At 47.2% G+C, this 15,818-nt stretch overlaps 1 protein-coding gene across 3 annotated transcripts in view; it reads left to right on the plus strand.

The window, feature by feature from the left end:
• PLD1 (phospholipase D1) overlaps positions 1-15,818 on the plus strand; it is a 62,237-nt gene that overhangs the window by 36,915 nt on the left and 9,504 nt on the right. For 2 of the 3 annotated variants that reach the window (XR_014616424.1, XM_084212700.1), the window contains exons 15-23: positions 548-764; positions 1,677-1,790; positions 3,777-3,905; positions 4,199-4,317; positions 4,491-4,604; positions 10,143-10,253; positions 10,927-11,015; positions 14,435-14,548; positions 15,615-15,664. Coding sequence is in view for 2 of the 3 variants with exons in the window: in XM_084212700.1 (XP_084068826.1) it covers positions 548-764; positions 1,677-1,790; positions 3,777-3,905; positions 4,199-4,317; positions 4,491-4,604; positions 10,143-10,253; positions 10,927-11,015; positions 14,435-14,548; positions 15,615-15,664 (1,057 nt within the window). In the remaining variant the exon portion in view is untranslated. The remainder of the gene's footprint in view (positions 1-547; positions 765-1,676; positions 1,791-3,776; positions 3,906-4,198; positions 4,318-4,490; positions 4,605-10,142; positions 10,254-10,926; positions 11,016-14,434; positions 14,549-15,614; positions 15,665-15,818) is intronic. The other variant, XM_084212701.1, reaches the window with a different exon arrangement.

A 15,818-nucleotide genomic window follows, 5' to 3' on the forward strand; every position in this document is an offset into this window, starting at 1 on the left:
GAGGGATGAATGGGCTGTGTCCTCTTCTGAGATACAGGTGGGTTTCGGTGCTTTAATGACAATTAAGTGGTGAGAGGAAGGATCTAAGCATCAAATGACTCTTTAGGTCTAGGTGCTGACAAGCCCTTGCTAAGGCACAGAAATAAGAGAGCTGGGTTTACAGTGGAGCTTGGAACAACAGCCACAATTTGCATTTTGTGTTCTTAAAATCATAGAATGGTTTGGATTGGAAGGGACCTTAAAGATCATGTTGTTCCTACCTCCATCATGGGCAGGGACACCTTCCTCTAGACCAGGGGAATGATAATCCAGAGTAAATGGATTCAAATGGATCCAAATGCTGCTAATATTACTAGGCTTTCCTGGTGAGTACCTCCTCAGTACAGACTCTACCCAGAAAGCATGCCTAGTTCCCACTGAAGTGTGTCTGTCACAGAGCAAAATTTGGCTCTCATGGTTGTTTCTGAGCACTGATATACAGAAGAATCTGCAGTTAAAGGGGAACCTCTTCATACCTGACCTGCAGCCATGTCTTGTGTCTTTTAAGGCTGCAGCAGAGTCAACTGAACGTATTCCACTGCAGCCTCAAGGTCTGGCCCCAGAGAGCCACTTGTTTGAGAGAAATGCTGATGATGCCCCAGACACATCAAAGATGAAAGGAGTAGGAAAACCCAAAAAGTTTTCAAGGTTCAGCATTTACAAGCACCTGCACAAGCACGGCATGCACCACTCTGACAGCGTCAGCAGCATCGACAGTGAGTCAAGTGAGTGATGTTCAGCTAAATAATGTATATAAAGGATGTGTGGAGGTGGTGGGTGGGTGTATGTGCACATTCACGTGATTTCTAGGGCAATGTGTTCTTTGTATGGAAGAAAAGTTGACAAGTTACCTAACTATCAAAATAATAGCTGTGTGTAGCCAACATGTACGTTTGTGTCACTGCAAAATAGAGAAGAAAAGTTTTATGTTGTTTTTTTTTTAGCTAATTAGCAATTTTCATGAGCCCTCAGATGATGTGATACAGTGTATGTGATCCTTAATGTTTGTATTGTTGGAAAGTGTTTGTTCCTGCAAGAGAGAATCAAATCTTTCATTTTTCAACTTGGATTCATTATAACAAGCAAATAATTTCTGAATGGGATTCTCCTCTGTCACAGACTTCAAAGCTAGGTTTTAAATAAGTTCACATAAATGGAAATATTCCAAATTTACCCACTTACTACAGAGGAAGGTCTGTTCAACAGTTGAATATTTAAATGCAGCTTTTAATTCCTAACACTAAAGGTAATTTTATTGCAAAAATTACAAGGATCAGCTTTGCAATTGTTCCAGAATGAAATCCTTCTGGAAAGTCCTCAACTCCTGAAGATGGGGGAACTTACTGGAATTTCCATCCCTCCCTGCTGATCTTTCTCTTGCCTTTGGCTCCTTATGGGGGTCTTGGTTGCAGTCAGCTCAGGACACAGCCATGGCTTTGTACTTAATTTCATCTGTTTGGGTTAAAACCAGCTGGGTCCTGAATTAGGTCCTTTGCCTGGCAGCCACTTACAGTTTCAGCAAACTGACGTCTGGTTTGAGTTCCTGTCTGCCAGGTGTCTTCAGACAGGAGCAGGCACCAGGGTGCAGAGGTGGACGTGTGTTTTTGCCATGAATAGAGCATCTTGACTCTCTGCAGGTTACTCTACCCCCACTAGGAGCCAGCCGAATATAATCCAGAGTTTAAGGCCCCATCTGAAAATGTTCCATCACCACAGTGAATCCAAACAGGGGCTCGCTGAGCCTCGGGAGGGTAAGTGGAGGAAGGCAGAGCTGTGGACTCCTTCAGGCTTTAGCTGCTGGTGTTTGTGCATTATAACTCTGGTAAGAGTGAGGTTGGGTGCCAGGATCAGCCTTCGCTGCTTGTTGTTCTCCCAGCATCCTTATCCCACCTCTGTGGGCATCCTGGCAGAAGAGCCTTCTCCAGAAACTACAAATGCTGCAGCATAAATAAAAAAGAATTGAAAACCCGAAAACAACAACAACAAACCAAAATAAAACAAATGAGCAAACAAAAAATTTGCAATAAAGACAGCAGGGAACAGTTGCAGAAATAGTTCTGATTCTGGTATGTGATGATTTCAACAGCTTTCATCCTGTAATGAAAAGAGCTGTTACTGGAACTGGGAAGTTCTGTATTGGATATTTTTAAAGTAAGCCTGATGCAGGAAGACATGCAAACAGAGAGAGGAAGCAGCAGAGTGGCTGCTGCCAGTCCTATGTCTGGACAAAGACTTGGGTCCCCTCTTTTGCTCCTAATTAAAACCAAGGAAAACACAGTTGAGACAGGAGTTGGGGGGTTGTGAGCACTGAGCTGTTCCCATCTTTGGACTGGTATTGGAAGGGCCTGTCCCAGTGTGGTACCTTTCCAAGATGCCTTTGGGTCCAGGAACGGAGTGAGGAGCAGTTCTTCAGCATCATCCTCTTGTAAACGTCTTCCTCTAAGGCATTAATTGCCAATTACAGAATATTGGTTACAAAGTAGAGGCAGGCAGCAAAGCATTTCCATGTCTTTGTGGAGACAATGTGCGGTCTCCCCCGTGGCCATTCATGCTCACTCATGAGTCACTGTGCAGTCATCAGAGCGTGTGTTGGCCTGCATCCCACACATTCCCATTCCCACCCAGGCATGTGGAGTCAGTGATTCCCCAGCTCCACCTGGACTCTCACTAGAGGCTAGAGATTCCCAAGGCAGCTGTGGTGCAGACCTGCTGCATGGCATTTCTGGCATGGCTTGGCTCAGCTCAGCTTGGCAGGGTCAGAGCGCTGCTGGCAGGGCTTGCTTTGTGTCCCCTGGTCTTGTGCTGCTGCCAGTGTGTGTTTTGTTGACTGTCAAAAGTTGTTTTTTCTGTGTACTGAGGGGTTTTGTGGTTACCTGGTGGCGTGGTTGGGTTAGCAGGAAGTTTCTGCTCATGGCATTGCTGTATAATTACTGCATTAATATTTGGTGTCACAGATGAAGGCTGCTCTCACAGTCAGGAAATAACACCAGGTAACTGTTTATGGTCTAGGCCAACATTTTTGGGTTTTTTAAGAGCCTGGAAAAAGCGTTCACTGCACCAAAAAATGTGTTCTGGAAAAGGGATCCTGTTAGGAGGGAATATCCCTGTGTACAATATTTCAGACCATTTTCAATCAACACGAATTTGGAATTCAGGATCCATTTGTTCAACATATAAAATTGTATCCAAAATGACACTGCTATTTGGAAAAAACAAAATGATACTAAGAAAACCCACAATACTTCATGAGGGAACGTGAACATCTCATTCTAGATAATAAATACTACTTCTATAAGAGGAGATAGCCCCTGCTAGAGAGGCAAAATAATAAACTCTCTAGCAGAGAAGATGGAATTAGTTCACTATTAATGTAAAATATATGAAGTAGATGATATACATGATCTGCCATATGGGAATATTTAGGTGTTATTGAACTGGGGAAAGGCAAATTGTTATAGGGTGATGTCGTCCAAGTTAAAATTTAGCATCTGCTTTTCATTTCCATAACAGACTACTATTTATAACCTCTTCTGATTATACAAGAAATACTAAAATAGGGAAGAAAAAATACTGACAATTATCCCTTGAAAGTAACAGGAGGACTAGGGAGAAACCAGCTTCAGCTGCTTGGGACTGGCAAGTCCCAGCAGTGCTGTTCCATGGCTGAGTCTCTCACTGCTGTGTGCAATGGATGGCCATGACTTTGGGGCATGTTTTTGTTTTGTTTTCCTGGGCAGATAAAGGATCCATCCGTAGTCTGAAGACAGGTGTTGGAGAGCTGCTTGGGGAAACCAGGTTCTGGCATGGAAAAGACTATTGCAACTTTGTCTTTAAAGACTGGGTTCAACTCGACAAGCCTTTTGCTGGTGAGTGGGAGTCTTTGCATACCCCAAACTTTCTTCTGTACCTTTTCAGTCTCAGATCTTGTTTTTCCTGCCTCCAAGCCAGAGGTAACAAGGCTGGTTTGGTTTGGTTGCTAGGAAAAAGCAGCAAAACTCCCTTTGAGGGATTTTAGGGCCAATTATGCTGTTGCAGTCCAAGTCATCTGCCTTGGGGGTGCTTGGTGCCAGAAACCTCAGTCTGAAGAGGGGGATGCTGTGCTTTTCCACACTCATGTCCTTTGTCTGAGGAAGTTCAGCCGTGCTCCCCTGTCCCACAGACTTCATTGACAGATACACCACACCCAGGATGCCCTGGCACGACATCTCCTCCGTGGTGCACGGCAGAGCCGCGCGCGACATCGCCCGGCACTTCATCCAGCGCTGGAACTTCACCAAGGTGGGTGTGGGTCTCACTGCTGGGGGCACGGAGATAAGCACAGCCTTGCCTCATCCCCCTGCCCTCTGCAGGCATCTGTTTTATTTCCTTGTGTTGTTAGATATGTTGCAAGCATTTTTTCTTTATCTGTTGCAAGCATTTTTTCTTTATCTGTTTTTTTCCCCCCCGTGCAGATTATGAAACCCAAATACCGGTCCCTGTCTTACCCATTCCTGTTGCCAAAATCTCAGCAAACTGCTCATGAGTTGAAGTATCAGGTGCCTGAGGCTGTTCCTGCCACAGTCCAGGTGGGTGTTGGTCTCCTACTCACCTACATCTCAGAGGGCTTGTTCTGCATCCTCCCATGAAGTTTGAATGCCTGACAGACCCTCAGCAGAACTTGAATTATAAGATGCAAAACTCTTGTCTAATTCAGCTCAGAGATTAGGTAATCATATCCTCAAATGCAATAGAATAATGCAACACTTCTAGTAGAGAGGCATTAATTTATATCTCCACCTTTGAGGTAAGGGGACTAAAGTGTCTGCAGTACTCAAGTGGTGGGAACACTGTGACTGCACAGCTGTGTGGTTTAGTGGTTTGTTTTCGTGCTGCTCTTCATCTAACACCTAACATTTAAGCTTTATGATTCAAGAAGGCCTGATGGGTTGAGGTTACCCACTGGGTATTTATCTCAGATCTCAGAGCAGTCTGCCAGGCCCTGACGCCTCGCTCAGACGGGTGGTGGTCAGTGAGAGCCCAGCATTAAGTGGAGTCTTGGGGCTGGAGTCTTGCTTTCTGCCTTGAGCTTCATCTGCTCTTTATTATGCAGCTCTGCACCCTGGTGGGTCCTCTGCAGTTTCACACAGTCAGCCCATAATCAGTCTCACAGTCAGAATTGCCAAGATACCTCTGTTTAAAAGCCCAGTTTGCTCTGTCAAGTGCACATACTTGAATACTTGAATATTGCTGTTATCCAGCAGAAATAGGAACTTGTTGAAGAGTACAAAGTCAAAATAGTTATGCTGAAGCAGCAAAACCATTGTGTGTCTCTGTGGATAAAAGATGTATGAAGTAAGAGCAGTTAGACCAAAACCAGGAAAAATGCATGACTTTGCTCTTTGTAAGGAGTGGTCTGCCCAGATGACAGCACTGCTTGGGGAAGCTTAGTGAAATAAGATGCTTTTTTCTGGGTTTGTGGGTTGCCAGGGCATTGTCTGCCCCTCTCTGTGTGGTGTGAGGGATGGGCGGCACAGGGATCTTGTGTCGGGGCTCTGGGGTGTTTTACATCAGCCTCCAAAGCAAGGCTCCCAGCTTGCTGGGAAGTAGTCCCCTTCAGGCATCATCGTGTTCCCTGTGGCTGTAAATGCTTCCCTGTCTGTGTCTGACACCAGCTTTTTGGGAAATCTTGTTCTCATGGAATTGATGGGGCTTGTGTCCCCTGAGCACACTTTAACCGCAAGATAAGCCACAACTTCTAAATCACGGGGTTTGCTGTAGCAAAAAGTTAAGCTCTACTGATTACAGAACTGGAAGCAGTTCCCAAAGGAGAAATTAAACTGAGAAAAACCTAGATGCAGCTTCTCTTCAGTCCAACTGCAGAGCTGCTGGCTCAGGGCATCAGGCCGTGGGAGAGGAGGACGGAGCTCAAGCGGTGACTGCGGAATCCGCAGACTCCGGTGCTGAGTGATGGGTGAGCAGTTGGAAAACCAGCCTGGCCACCACATTGCTGAGGCATTGCAAATAACTGATGCATCCAGGAAATGAGGGGCTGCTCTCAATGATGCCATAAACAGCAAAAAGAGAGCAGGTTTGTGTTGTAAATTATTCATTTGAAACTACCTTGCTCATTTCTTATTTATGCATCTGTCAAAACAGCCCTGCATGTAGACAGATAAATAAACCTACATGATATTAGGCTGCAGATGGGTTGTCCTGAAATGTACCAACCTTCCCAGTATGAGGGAAAACTGATGGGGAAGAGCATTTGCAGTGCCAAGCCTGGTGGAAGCAGTGAGGGGGGCTCCTCTGCCCAGGCCTGGGGCACCCTGTCTGGGTGCAGGTCCCCAGACTGCTTCAGCTGGGTTATGATTTCTGGGTGACCTCCTCAAGCTCCAAGGCAGGGATTTGCTGGCACATAGTAAAATTTTGTCGGTCTCCTTCCTAATACCCACACTGGCCTGGTTTCCCTTGTTCCCCAGGTGACACAAGTGCCCTGAGCATCCCTGAAGTACCACAGGGAATCCGAAAGTGACTCAGTCTCTCTTCCTGATGGAGGTTTCAGATTTGGCTGCTGTAGGAAGTGGGGACATGGGAGGACACCTGCAGCCTGGATCTGAACTCCCTCTTCTGGTTGCCTTTTTCTGGAGCTCCCAGAAGGGGAGTGCATCAGGGCATCCCTGTATGACTTCTCCTTTTCTGCAGGGACAGAAATATCAACCTCTTGCCTGTCCAGTTTGTTCATTTTGGAGCAGAGGGCTCAGGTGCTCACATGTCCTCTCAGTGGTACAGTTCTGCACAGAAATAAGCAGATATCCTAAAATCTTTTACCAACTTTTTATCCAGAAAAACTACAGCAATATTCTTGTTCTTAGTATTGAATCCTTTGGCTGGTCAGCAGCCAATCCCCTGTTATCTCCATTTGAGCACTGTGTAGGGATTTTGTAGGCAGCAGTTACTGCCCCAAGGTAAAATCCAGCATCCCAGGACTGTCCTTGGCTGTGGGGTGATTGAGGAAAGCCTGGCTGTTGGATTTCTTGTTTCTGACCTTGTTTTCAAATCTGTCTTCAAATGTGGGCAGATCAGAGGAAGGAAAAACACAAAGGATCCTTGGGGATTGCAATGTTGCTGCAAGCCCAAACCATTGACCTGTCAGCAACAGATTCCAGCCTCATTGTACCATCTGGTTTTGCTCTCCTCTGTGAGAGGAGAGGAGTAGGAAAGCACTTCTGGGAGGATAGAGCACTGACAAGGGCTTTCCCCTGGGCAGGGAGGATGAATGCAGTGTGTGTGGGAAACACTGTGGAGGTACAGGCTGGGAAGGAGGAAAAGGAGTCAGGCATGCTCCCCCATCCTCTTTCATTTGAACTTGCAATAAGCAATATGATTTTTGCAAGAGCACAGTGATTTTTGCAAGAGTCAAATAGAGATCTGCCAAAGGCACTGCCAGATTTTTTTTCCACTATTCCATCTCCCAGTTTCCACTCCAGAGTTTGCAGTTATCTGCCAAAGCCAGCATTGCAAAAGATCTGATGTGGTGAGGCAACATCCCATTCCTGATGGAAATGCAATGAAAGTTTAATGCTCTGGCAGCAGCTGACGCCCTCACCTCTTTGAAGTCTGCGTGAGAGCCCTGCTTTGTTCAGGGTTTATGCACTAGCCCTCAGCAAACATCACATTTATTACCCTTGTATCAGTTCGAGAAGTTAAAGGGATGACAAGCTATTGAGAGGCCCAAGGGAGGGGAAGGGAGAGGCTGGAACATGGAGACTCCAGCTCTGCATGGGAGGGGCTCTGCTGGGCAGTATGTGGCCTTTTGTCCCCATGAAATAGGTTGGGTTTGAACCAGCTGCCTTTAAATACCTTGACAGGAAAGAGGTGTCCAGAAGTGTGAGATGGAGCATCAGTGGTAAGGGAAGGGCTGTGTAGCACATTTCCAGGTGTGAGTGCCACTGCTTTGTCCCCATGGGATGCTGCCTTGGTGGCATTGCCCTGTCCCTGTGGCTGCAGACCTCTTATAAACAACTTTATTTTGAGGAAGTCCTAGATGAAACACCTTATACTCACTCTGCTGTCTCATCCAACATTTTCTGATGTCTTCTTCCTTTTGCAGGGGGATTTGAGGTTGTACCTGATGGGAGCTTTTTGGGTGGTGCTTTGCAAGTTCTATGGAATTAGCCATGACCCATTGTTCTGGGGTGAGGCAGAGGGGTGGTGGCACTGTAATAGGGGCAGCCCGGGGTGTGGAGTGAGCTGGGTGCCAGTTATGTGGAGGGGTGAGGGGAAATGTAGGGAAGGGCAGGTGGATGATGCACTAGGAAGTCATGGTGCTGCAGAGGGATGGTCCTAAGTGATGGTTCTGTTGTGTTAATTAGCAAAAAAAATTTTTAAAAAATCAGATTTTATGCACTAAAAAGCTACAATCTGCCACTTTCTGAAGTGCAGTTCCAGATTGCTGTGCTGCTGGGAGTGGATGTGCTGTGAGCTCCAGTCCAGGCTGCATATGGAATAATTAGCCTGCTTTCAACCCTGAAAAACTGTTTTTTCTGTTCTTATTAATGCCAGTAACAGCTTATTAATGCCAGTGGTGGAATTTTGTTCAAGATCTCAGTCTGCCATGGTGCTCAGTGTTGTTTCAGCAGTGCCCAGCTTGGGATGAGTGGGAGCTCTCAGCCTTGGCTTTGTAAACCAAACAGGATCCTGCAGGAATCTACTTTAGAAGTGATTAAACACCTTTGAGAATGATCAGCATGGCCTTGCAGAGGCTTGTGCAGGCAAAGGGCAGCTGTTTGGCACTGCTAAAGGCTGTGACAGCCCTTGTATTCAGGCTGGCTCCCTAAATTCAGTATTTGTGACCCCTGCACTCAGCTAGGGAGACTGCAGGGTGCACCCTCCTGTTGGCCAAGAGAGCAGCCAAATACAGGAGTTGCAGGGCCTGGTTTTTACTGGGAAAAACAGATGTGGGAGAAAGCTCCTGTCCAGGTGAAGGAATTAGCTCAGGAGCCATCTGCTGTTTAACAGCCATGGCCCCGAGTGCCACCTCCACAGATCCTCTGGAGATGAGAGGATTGGTTTGGTGGATCCCCAAGAGATCAGGATTTTGCTGGAACTGACACACACATTTCACAGATCCCCAGCCCCTGGGTCTTGTGCTGTGTGGGACTGGCCCTGAGTTCCAGTATAATGGTTATATTGAGATATTTTAGGGCTATTGTTTCAATGTTTTTGTCTTGACAATGCTTAAAGAGAGAGGCTAATGATGAGTAACTGTTCTGCCAAGCACGTACTCTGCCAACACTTAATTAAAAACTACATTTCCATCTAGGAAAGTGTCACTTGGGGTGCAGTGTGGCTGCCTCTTGACTCAGAGTGCAGGAGCAGGAGGTGCCACAGCATCTCTGGCTTGGGGGGACAGGATGCTGACTGCTGTGGGGCTTGCTCAGCCTGGCCCAGAGCACAAAGGTTGTTTCTCATGTTGGCTGGGCTCTCTTGCACAAAAACTGCAGGGGCAGGACATGCCCTGTAGATCCTGCAGGAATCTACTTTAAAAGTGGATTTCCAGTAAAAACTAAGAAATAAATGTGGGCAGCTGAACAAAAAAATGTAAAAGTTGTATCATCACAAATTGGATGGCTTGTGCAAGAATTTGGCAGAAGAAACAAATGATCTCAAGTGCTGAGGACAAAGACATGGCCTGCATTATCAGACTGACTGTATGATTCTGTACAGCCTCCTTGGAGAAAAACACCCTGCCCCAGCTGGAGACCAGCTTTAAAGTGCTGGGCAGGAGATCACTGATGGGGATGTGCATCCCTAAAGCTTGGCAATTTAGGTTGTTTTAAAAGCAGTTCATGATAAAGACCTTAAGCAAGAGCAAGCATCTGGAGCTGCTCAGGTGGGAGAGGGCAATGGTACAGCGCTCTTATGTTTTTAATCAAAACACTGCTAAGTATTAGTAATATTTCTGACTGCCCTCTCTCACAATTACAAATGCACTATAAATGTTGCACTTACTACCTCATTTAGTGAAAGCCTGGCTGTGCCAGGGAAGAGCCTTGGCCCTGGGATAAGCCATGGTGTGCTGTCCTGGATGGACAGAGCTGAAGGGTCTCTCTGCTGCTTTCCAGGTGATCCGCTCTGCTGCTGACTGGTCTGCTGGCATTAAATACCACGAGGAGTCCATCCACAAAGCCTACATCAGCGTGATAGAGAACAGCAAGCACTACATCTACATAGAGGTCAGTGCCAGGGAGGGAAGGCAGGAGGGTCCTGATGCTCTGGGCATGGCTTGCAGCCATCAGGAGGGTAATTACTTCTTGAGTTTTGGTCCTAAGTTGTTAGGCATTCAGACAGATCCATTACCTTCAGTGGTCTTGAGGCCAGACTGATGGCTGTGTACCCTGATAGCTGTCTGACCACGAGGTGGAAAAAAGTAGACTTCTCCTTTATGAGGCTCTTTGCAAAATTGCCAGCAGCTTTTGTGGCCTGTGCAATAGGCTCCCTGTCCCCGCTGTGGCTTTGCAGTGTCCCTTGTGCATGCCCAAACCTCCCACTCACAGGGCAGCTCTTCATCCACACAGCCTTCAGCTGCAGCAATCTCTTGTGTCAGAGTGACACTCAGTGCTGGCTGAATGGAGATGCTTTTTCTCCTCTTTTTTTTTTTTTTCCTTAGGCTCTTGTTAGGTTGCTCTTTACATGAACTTTCTAAGGAGTGTGATTAATAAGAACTAATTCATTCCCTAAGCAAGCACAGACATGCATATCATTTAATCATAATTTTAAAAAGCCTGCAATCCAACGGCACACAAACCCAGCTATCTTTAGTTGCTCTTAGTCTGAAATAAAGCATGCAAATACTTTGGGTTGGTTGCTGGCAGTGTCTGACAGTAGCTTGTCTTGCTTTTCCTGCAGAACCAGTTTTTTATTAGCTGTGCTGATGACAAAGTTGTCTGGAATAAGATCGGTGATGCCATTGCTCAAAGGATTCTTAAAGCTCACAGGTAACCTGTTCTTAATGAGGCAGTGGAACTCTTCAGGTGCATTTCCATGGTGTGGTGCAAAAATTAACCCCTCAGTGGCCACAGCTGGACAGTAGCTGTGCCAATACAGAACTGACAGGGTCGAGCATCTCCATTTGCAGCAGTGAGACTCCTGAGTGGTTTCTTTGCATCCAGAAAGTGATTTTCTGGAATTACCCCAATGTAAATGTATTTTTAACTACAGAACTTGTTTAAAGACAAATCCTTTGTGCTCTGGTTCAGTGACACCTTTGCTCCATTGCCAATTCTCCTTGAGCTGGGTGGTCAGGCAATTTCAAGGGTGGGAAGTGTGAACTGGGATTTGTGGTTTATTTAAATCATCTAGAGAGGAGCGGCTTCAAATTGGGGAAGCAAACACATTTTGAGGATTTGACCGCAGGGTTCTACTATTGTTTGAACAACTTTTTCTGGTACATGCTGGAGGGTGTTCACCACCTCCAGTCTTTGCAAGGGGACCGTTGTTTGTTCCTGGATGGATTGAACTCAGCCATGTTTTAGACACTCCTTCAGCACACCTAACCCTGGGTTAACATTAATGCTACAGGTTGTGGCTTGTCTTCACTTTGATCCTGGGCAGCCTTGCTTAGGGTTGCTGCCCTGGAATCTCTCAGAGACATGCATTTCATAGTATAAAACTGTACCCTGTTCCTGCTGGGCTGAAATACAGGAAACTTTGTAAACTTTTCCCTTTCATCTCTCATGGGCTTTTTGGCCACACATGGAGATGTTTTTTTGCATGGATTATTTTTTCCACATTGTAGTTGTCCAGAACTCTGCAGGGCCTGCTTTTCCAGTGTGGTCTCTGAGGTTGCAGGAATTTTTTTTTTTTTCATTTTGCTTGGAAATTCCCACTTGGATAAAGGCAGGCACCCAACCTGAGACAGCCACCACCAGTGCAGGAAATGTGTGCAAGGCCACAGGAGCTGCCCTGGGCCAGGTTATGTTCAGAGCACTGTGGAAAGAAGAGCACTATTGCCACAGGGAGGGCCTGGGTGTTATCTGCTGTGCCATTAACAATGGGGAGGAGTTGCCTGTGATCTGTGTGAACTGCAGTGAGTAGCCAAAAAAATTGAAATTAGCTGAGGATGAAAAGGTGGGATGGATTTTCTCGCCTGTGGTAAATGAGGAGCAGTGCCAGTGCTGCTGGAAATGCTGTTGCTGTGTTTGTGGTGCAGCTCTGAGGCTCAGAGGCAGCTGGACAAAGCATCTTAGGGCACCTTCCAGTGCCTAAAGGGGCTAGAGGAGAGCTGGAGAGGGACTTTGGAAAAGGGCATGGGTGATAGGACAAGGGGAAATGGCTTTGAAGTGAAAGAGGATTAGATTGAGTATTGGGAAAAATTTCTTCCCTGTGAAGGTGGTGAGGGCCTGGCACAGGTTGCCCAGAGAAGCTGTGGCTGCCCCATCCCTGCAAGTGTCCAAGGCCAGGCTGGACAGGGCTCGGAGCAGCCTGGGGTAGTGGGAGGTGTCCCTGCCATGACTTTGGAACTGGAGGGAGCTGTAAGGTCCTTTCCACCCAAACCATTCTGGGATCCTGTGATCTCTGTGCTGATTGATGTCCCCCTGGAGAGCCTCTCTGGATTCCCTTTCCTGCCTTTGGGAACTGGCCACCACAGGTCCTTTGCATCAGTTGCCTGCTGTTAGCAATGCTACTGAGGCAGCAGCCAGTTCTCCAGGTAATCTGTTAAGGTTTTCCCATTTTATAAAGTTTATGTAATTTATGTTTATCATTCTGTCCAGATACTAAGTCTATCACAAAAGGGGGTCACACAGATTCTTAGTGACATATTTCCAGATATGTTGCTCACTTCTGCATTACTCCAGTTGTATGCCAGTATTGTGCTGGCTTAATGTTGGCAATTCCTAACTGAATATAAGGTTCAAATTCTGCATTACCTAAGATTAAAAGTAAATTCAGACCTAAATGATTTATACCATAATGCTAATTTTCCAAACTGCCCCAGGAGAACAGCATTTAATTATAAATTAAGGTCTGTAGTGAGCTTGTATACTTCTCACTCTTCTAGACTAAATATTTTCTACTGATGTTATTAATAATGTTCTTTTCTTGGTTTCCTCTTTTTTTCATGGGTGGCTCTCTGAGCAGTTTAGTAAACACTGTCCTTATACAAACAAGCTGCTTTTTGGGGAATGCTTTTGTTGGTAGACCTTTCTCATGATACAAACAGACTTGGTTTCACAGTCTCTTGTGTTTGGGTAAGGCCTCATTAACTATTTCTGAGCTCTGCTGGTGAACCAGAGCCTGTCTGCAATGCCCAGCACAGCTGGAAGGAAGCACTGGTTGAAATGGGACACACAGGTTCTCGTTGTCTCCCTCCCAGCTCAGATGGGACCCCAGTGCTTCACAGTTCCCACACCCCTAAATTCACAGGCATGGCTTGCCCGAGGAAGGAGTGCTGCTAGCAAAAACTGCAGACTGGCTCATGCTCAAGAGTGTGCTGAAATGGTTTTGTGCTCATAAACTGTGTTTGCCATCTAGTGGTAGCATCCTTCCATGGAGCATCATCCTTCTCTTCCTCCTCCTCCTCCGTGGCACAGAGCAGGGAATTCCCAGCACCCAGGGGCACCTGGAAAGTGCCTTTAGAGCAGATGCACCTGGCATTTGTCAGCAGAGGGAACCCAAAGGGAGCTTTGAGAAAAGCCCTAAGCAGTGCCGCAATAGTAGCTTTTGTTCTGAATGGAATCAGGATTAGGGTGTGGATTAGTTTGGAGTTCTCTGGAACTGTGATTTTTGGGTGCTGTGGTGTATCAAGGGTATATTTGCCTTCCCCCAGTGATCAATGTTCTGCTTGTGCCCTGAACTTTTTCCACCTTTTGTGGAAACCTTTGTCCCATTTGCACACTCTCTCAATCTTGGGTTTCTGACTTCTGAAAACCAGGAGGCAGTGGGAATGTTGGGCTGGGTTTTGAGTTTCTGCCTGTGATAGCTCTGTAAGCTTTTCTGTGCTCAGCCAGGCAGCTGTCCCCACCAGTCTGCACCAGGATCAGCATGGCTGGCCTATTGGGGTGCTCAAACAGACTTTTATAGTGTCAGACACAATCTGAAAAATCCTTAGCCTGCCCCTGAATTTCAGTAAAAATGTGTTTCTTTTCCTTCTGCTTCTTTTGTTATTTGCTGAGAGTAAATTATTCCCTCTGCTCCTGAAGGAGCACTCAGAGCAGCACTGATGGCAGGTGATGATTTCCTGAAACTGGAAATGCACTTCACACTTTGCTCCCTTAAAATTTGTGTGGTGGCCTTGGACAGAAACCAACTCAGTCATCTCAGGGGAAGTGAAACCAAGGGGACTTCCCCTGGTGTGAAGCTGTGCCTGGTGCAGGCTGGTGCAGCACTCCCAGGCTGACATTCCCTCGTTCCTCAGGGAGAACAGGCGGTTCCGAGTGTACGTGGTGATCCCGCTGCTGCCCGGCTTCGAAGGGGACATCTCGACGGGCGGGGGGAACGCGCTGCAGGCCATCATGCACTTCAACTACAGGTACCTCCCCAGGCTGTCAGAGCCCTGCTCACCTCCACTGCTGCAGGGCGTCCCCAAGCCCACCTTCCCTCCATCAGTGGGACCAGCGCAGACAGAGCTTTGGGTCTTGGGGGAAGGTGTTCCTGCCCATGGCAGGGGCATGGAGCTAGATGAGCTTAAAGGCTCAACCAACCCATTCTATGATTTGTTTTCCACTTTGCTGATTAATCAGACTTGCTGACCAAGATTTGTCTCCAAATGTGCCTTTTTGGCCCATACTTGGCCTGGCTCTGCCTGTTGGCCCCGTGCAGGCAATGGCATCTTCCCCAGTGTGATTCCCCTACTCCAGGATGGATGTTTTGGCGGGGCACTTGCAGCCCAGCAGGTCTCATAGGAAGAACTGAGATGCAGCAGGCTAGTCCTTGTGCTGAGAAATGTAGAAGGCAAAACAGCCCAAGATGGTTTTACTGGAAAGCTGCTATGTTAGAGTATGGCCAGAGCACAGTCAGTGTGCAGAGACTGCTGCAGCCCTCAGAGTGAAATCCCCCTTGTCTGCTGGCCTGCAAGGGTCCTGCTGCACCCCCAGGAGGACGAGTGGGGCAGGGGACGCAAACAGATGGAAAGTAGCACATCCCCCTGACCCTTCTGCCTGAGCTTCCTCTTGCAAGGGCAGCCAGAGAAATTGCCCATGGGTTGATTGGTTCTCAGTGGAATTCCAGCTGCAGATTTTCCATCCCAGCCATAATCACAAGCTCCCTGACCTGGTGTTCTGCACGTTTTCTTAACGTGATTTCACACCCAGGCCTGGCACAGGGGGTAGCAGCCCTGCTTGTCACAAGTTTACAATCATTGCCACGTGCTCTAGAAGGCAGAAGTGCTCCCCAGCTCCTCTGTAGGTTGGTATAAGCTCCTTTTGGAACATAAGCAGTGCTTGAAGTCGTAACAGTCATTTGGGAAAAGAAGCCCCCTGTTTCTCCTGCTGTTTGAGAGGCAGCTGTGTTTGTGATTTACCCCACCCAGTTCTGCTCCAGCACAAGCTGCTGTCTGGAGCCACGGGGGTGCTGATGGCTGCCTACCTTCTTTCCAGGACCATGTGCCGAGGGGAAAACTCCATCCTGGGCCAGCTGAAGGCAGAGGGTAAGAACTTTATTCCTCTCCTCTGTGTTGTTTACTTTGGATGCTGCTGTTTGATGGATGCATCTGTAACATGTAATGCAGCACATGCTGCGGGCTCGTGGGGCTGAGAGCGACCTCCTCCTTGCCCGTCCTCCCATGGCGAGCTCTGTCAGGT

The sequence above is a fragment of the Fringilla coelebs genome (assembly GCF_963513975.1).
Source record: "Fringilla coelebs genome assembly, chromosome: 10".
NCBI classification, from domain to species: domain Eukaryota; kingdom Metazoa; phylum Chordata; class Aves; order Passeriformes; family Fringillidae; genus Fringilla; species Fringilla coelebs.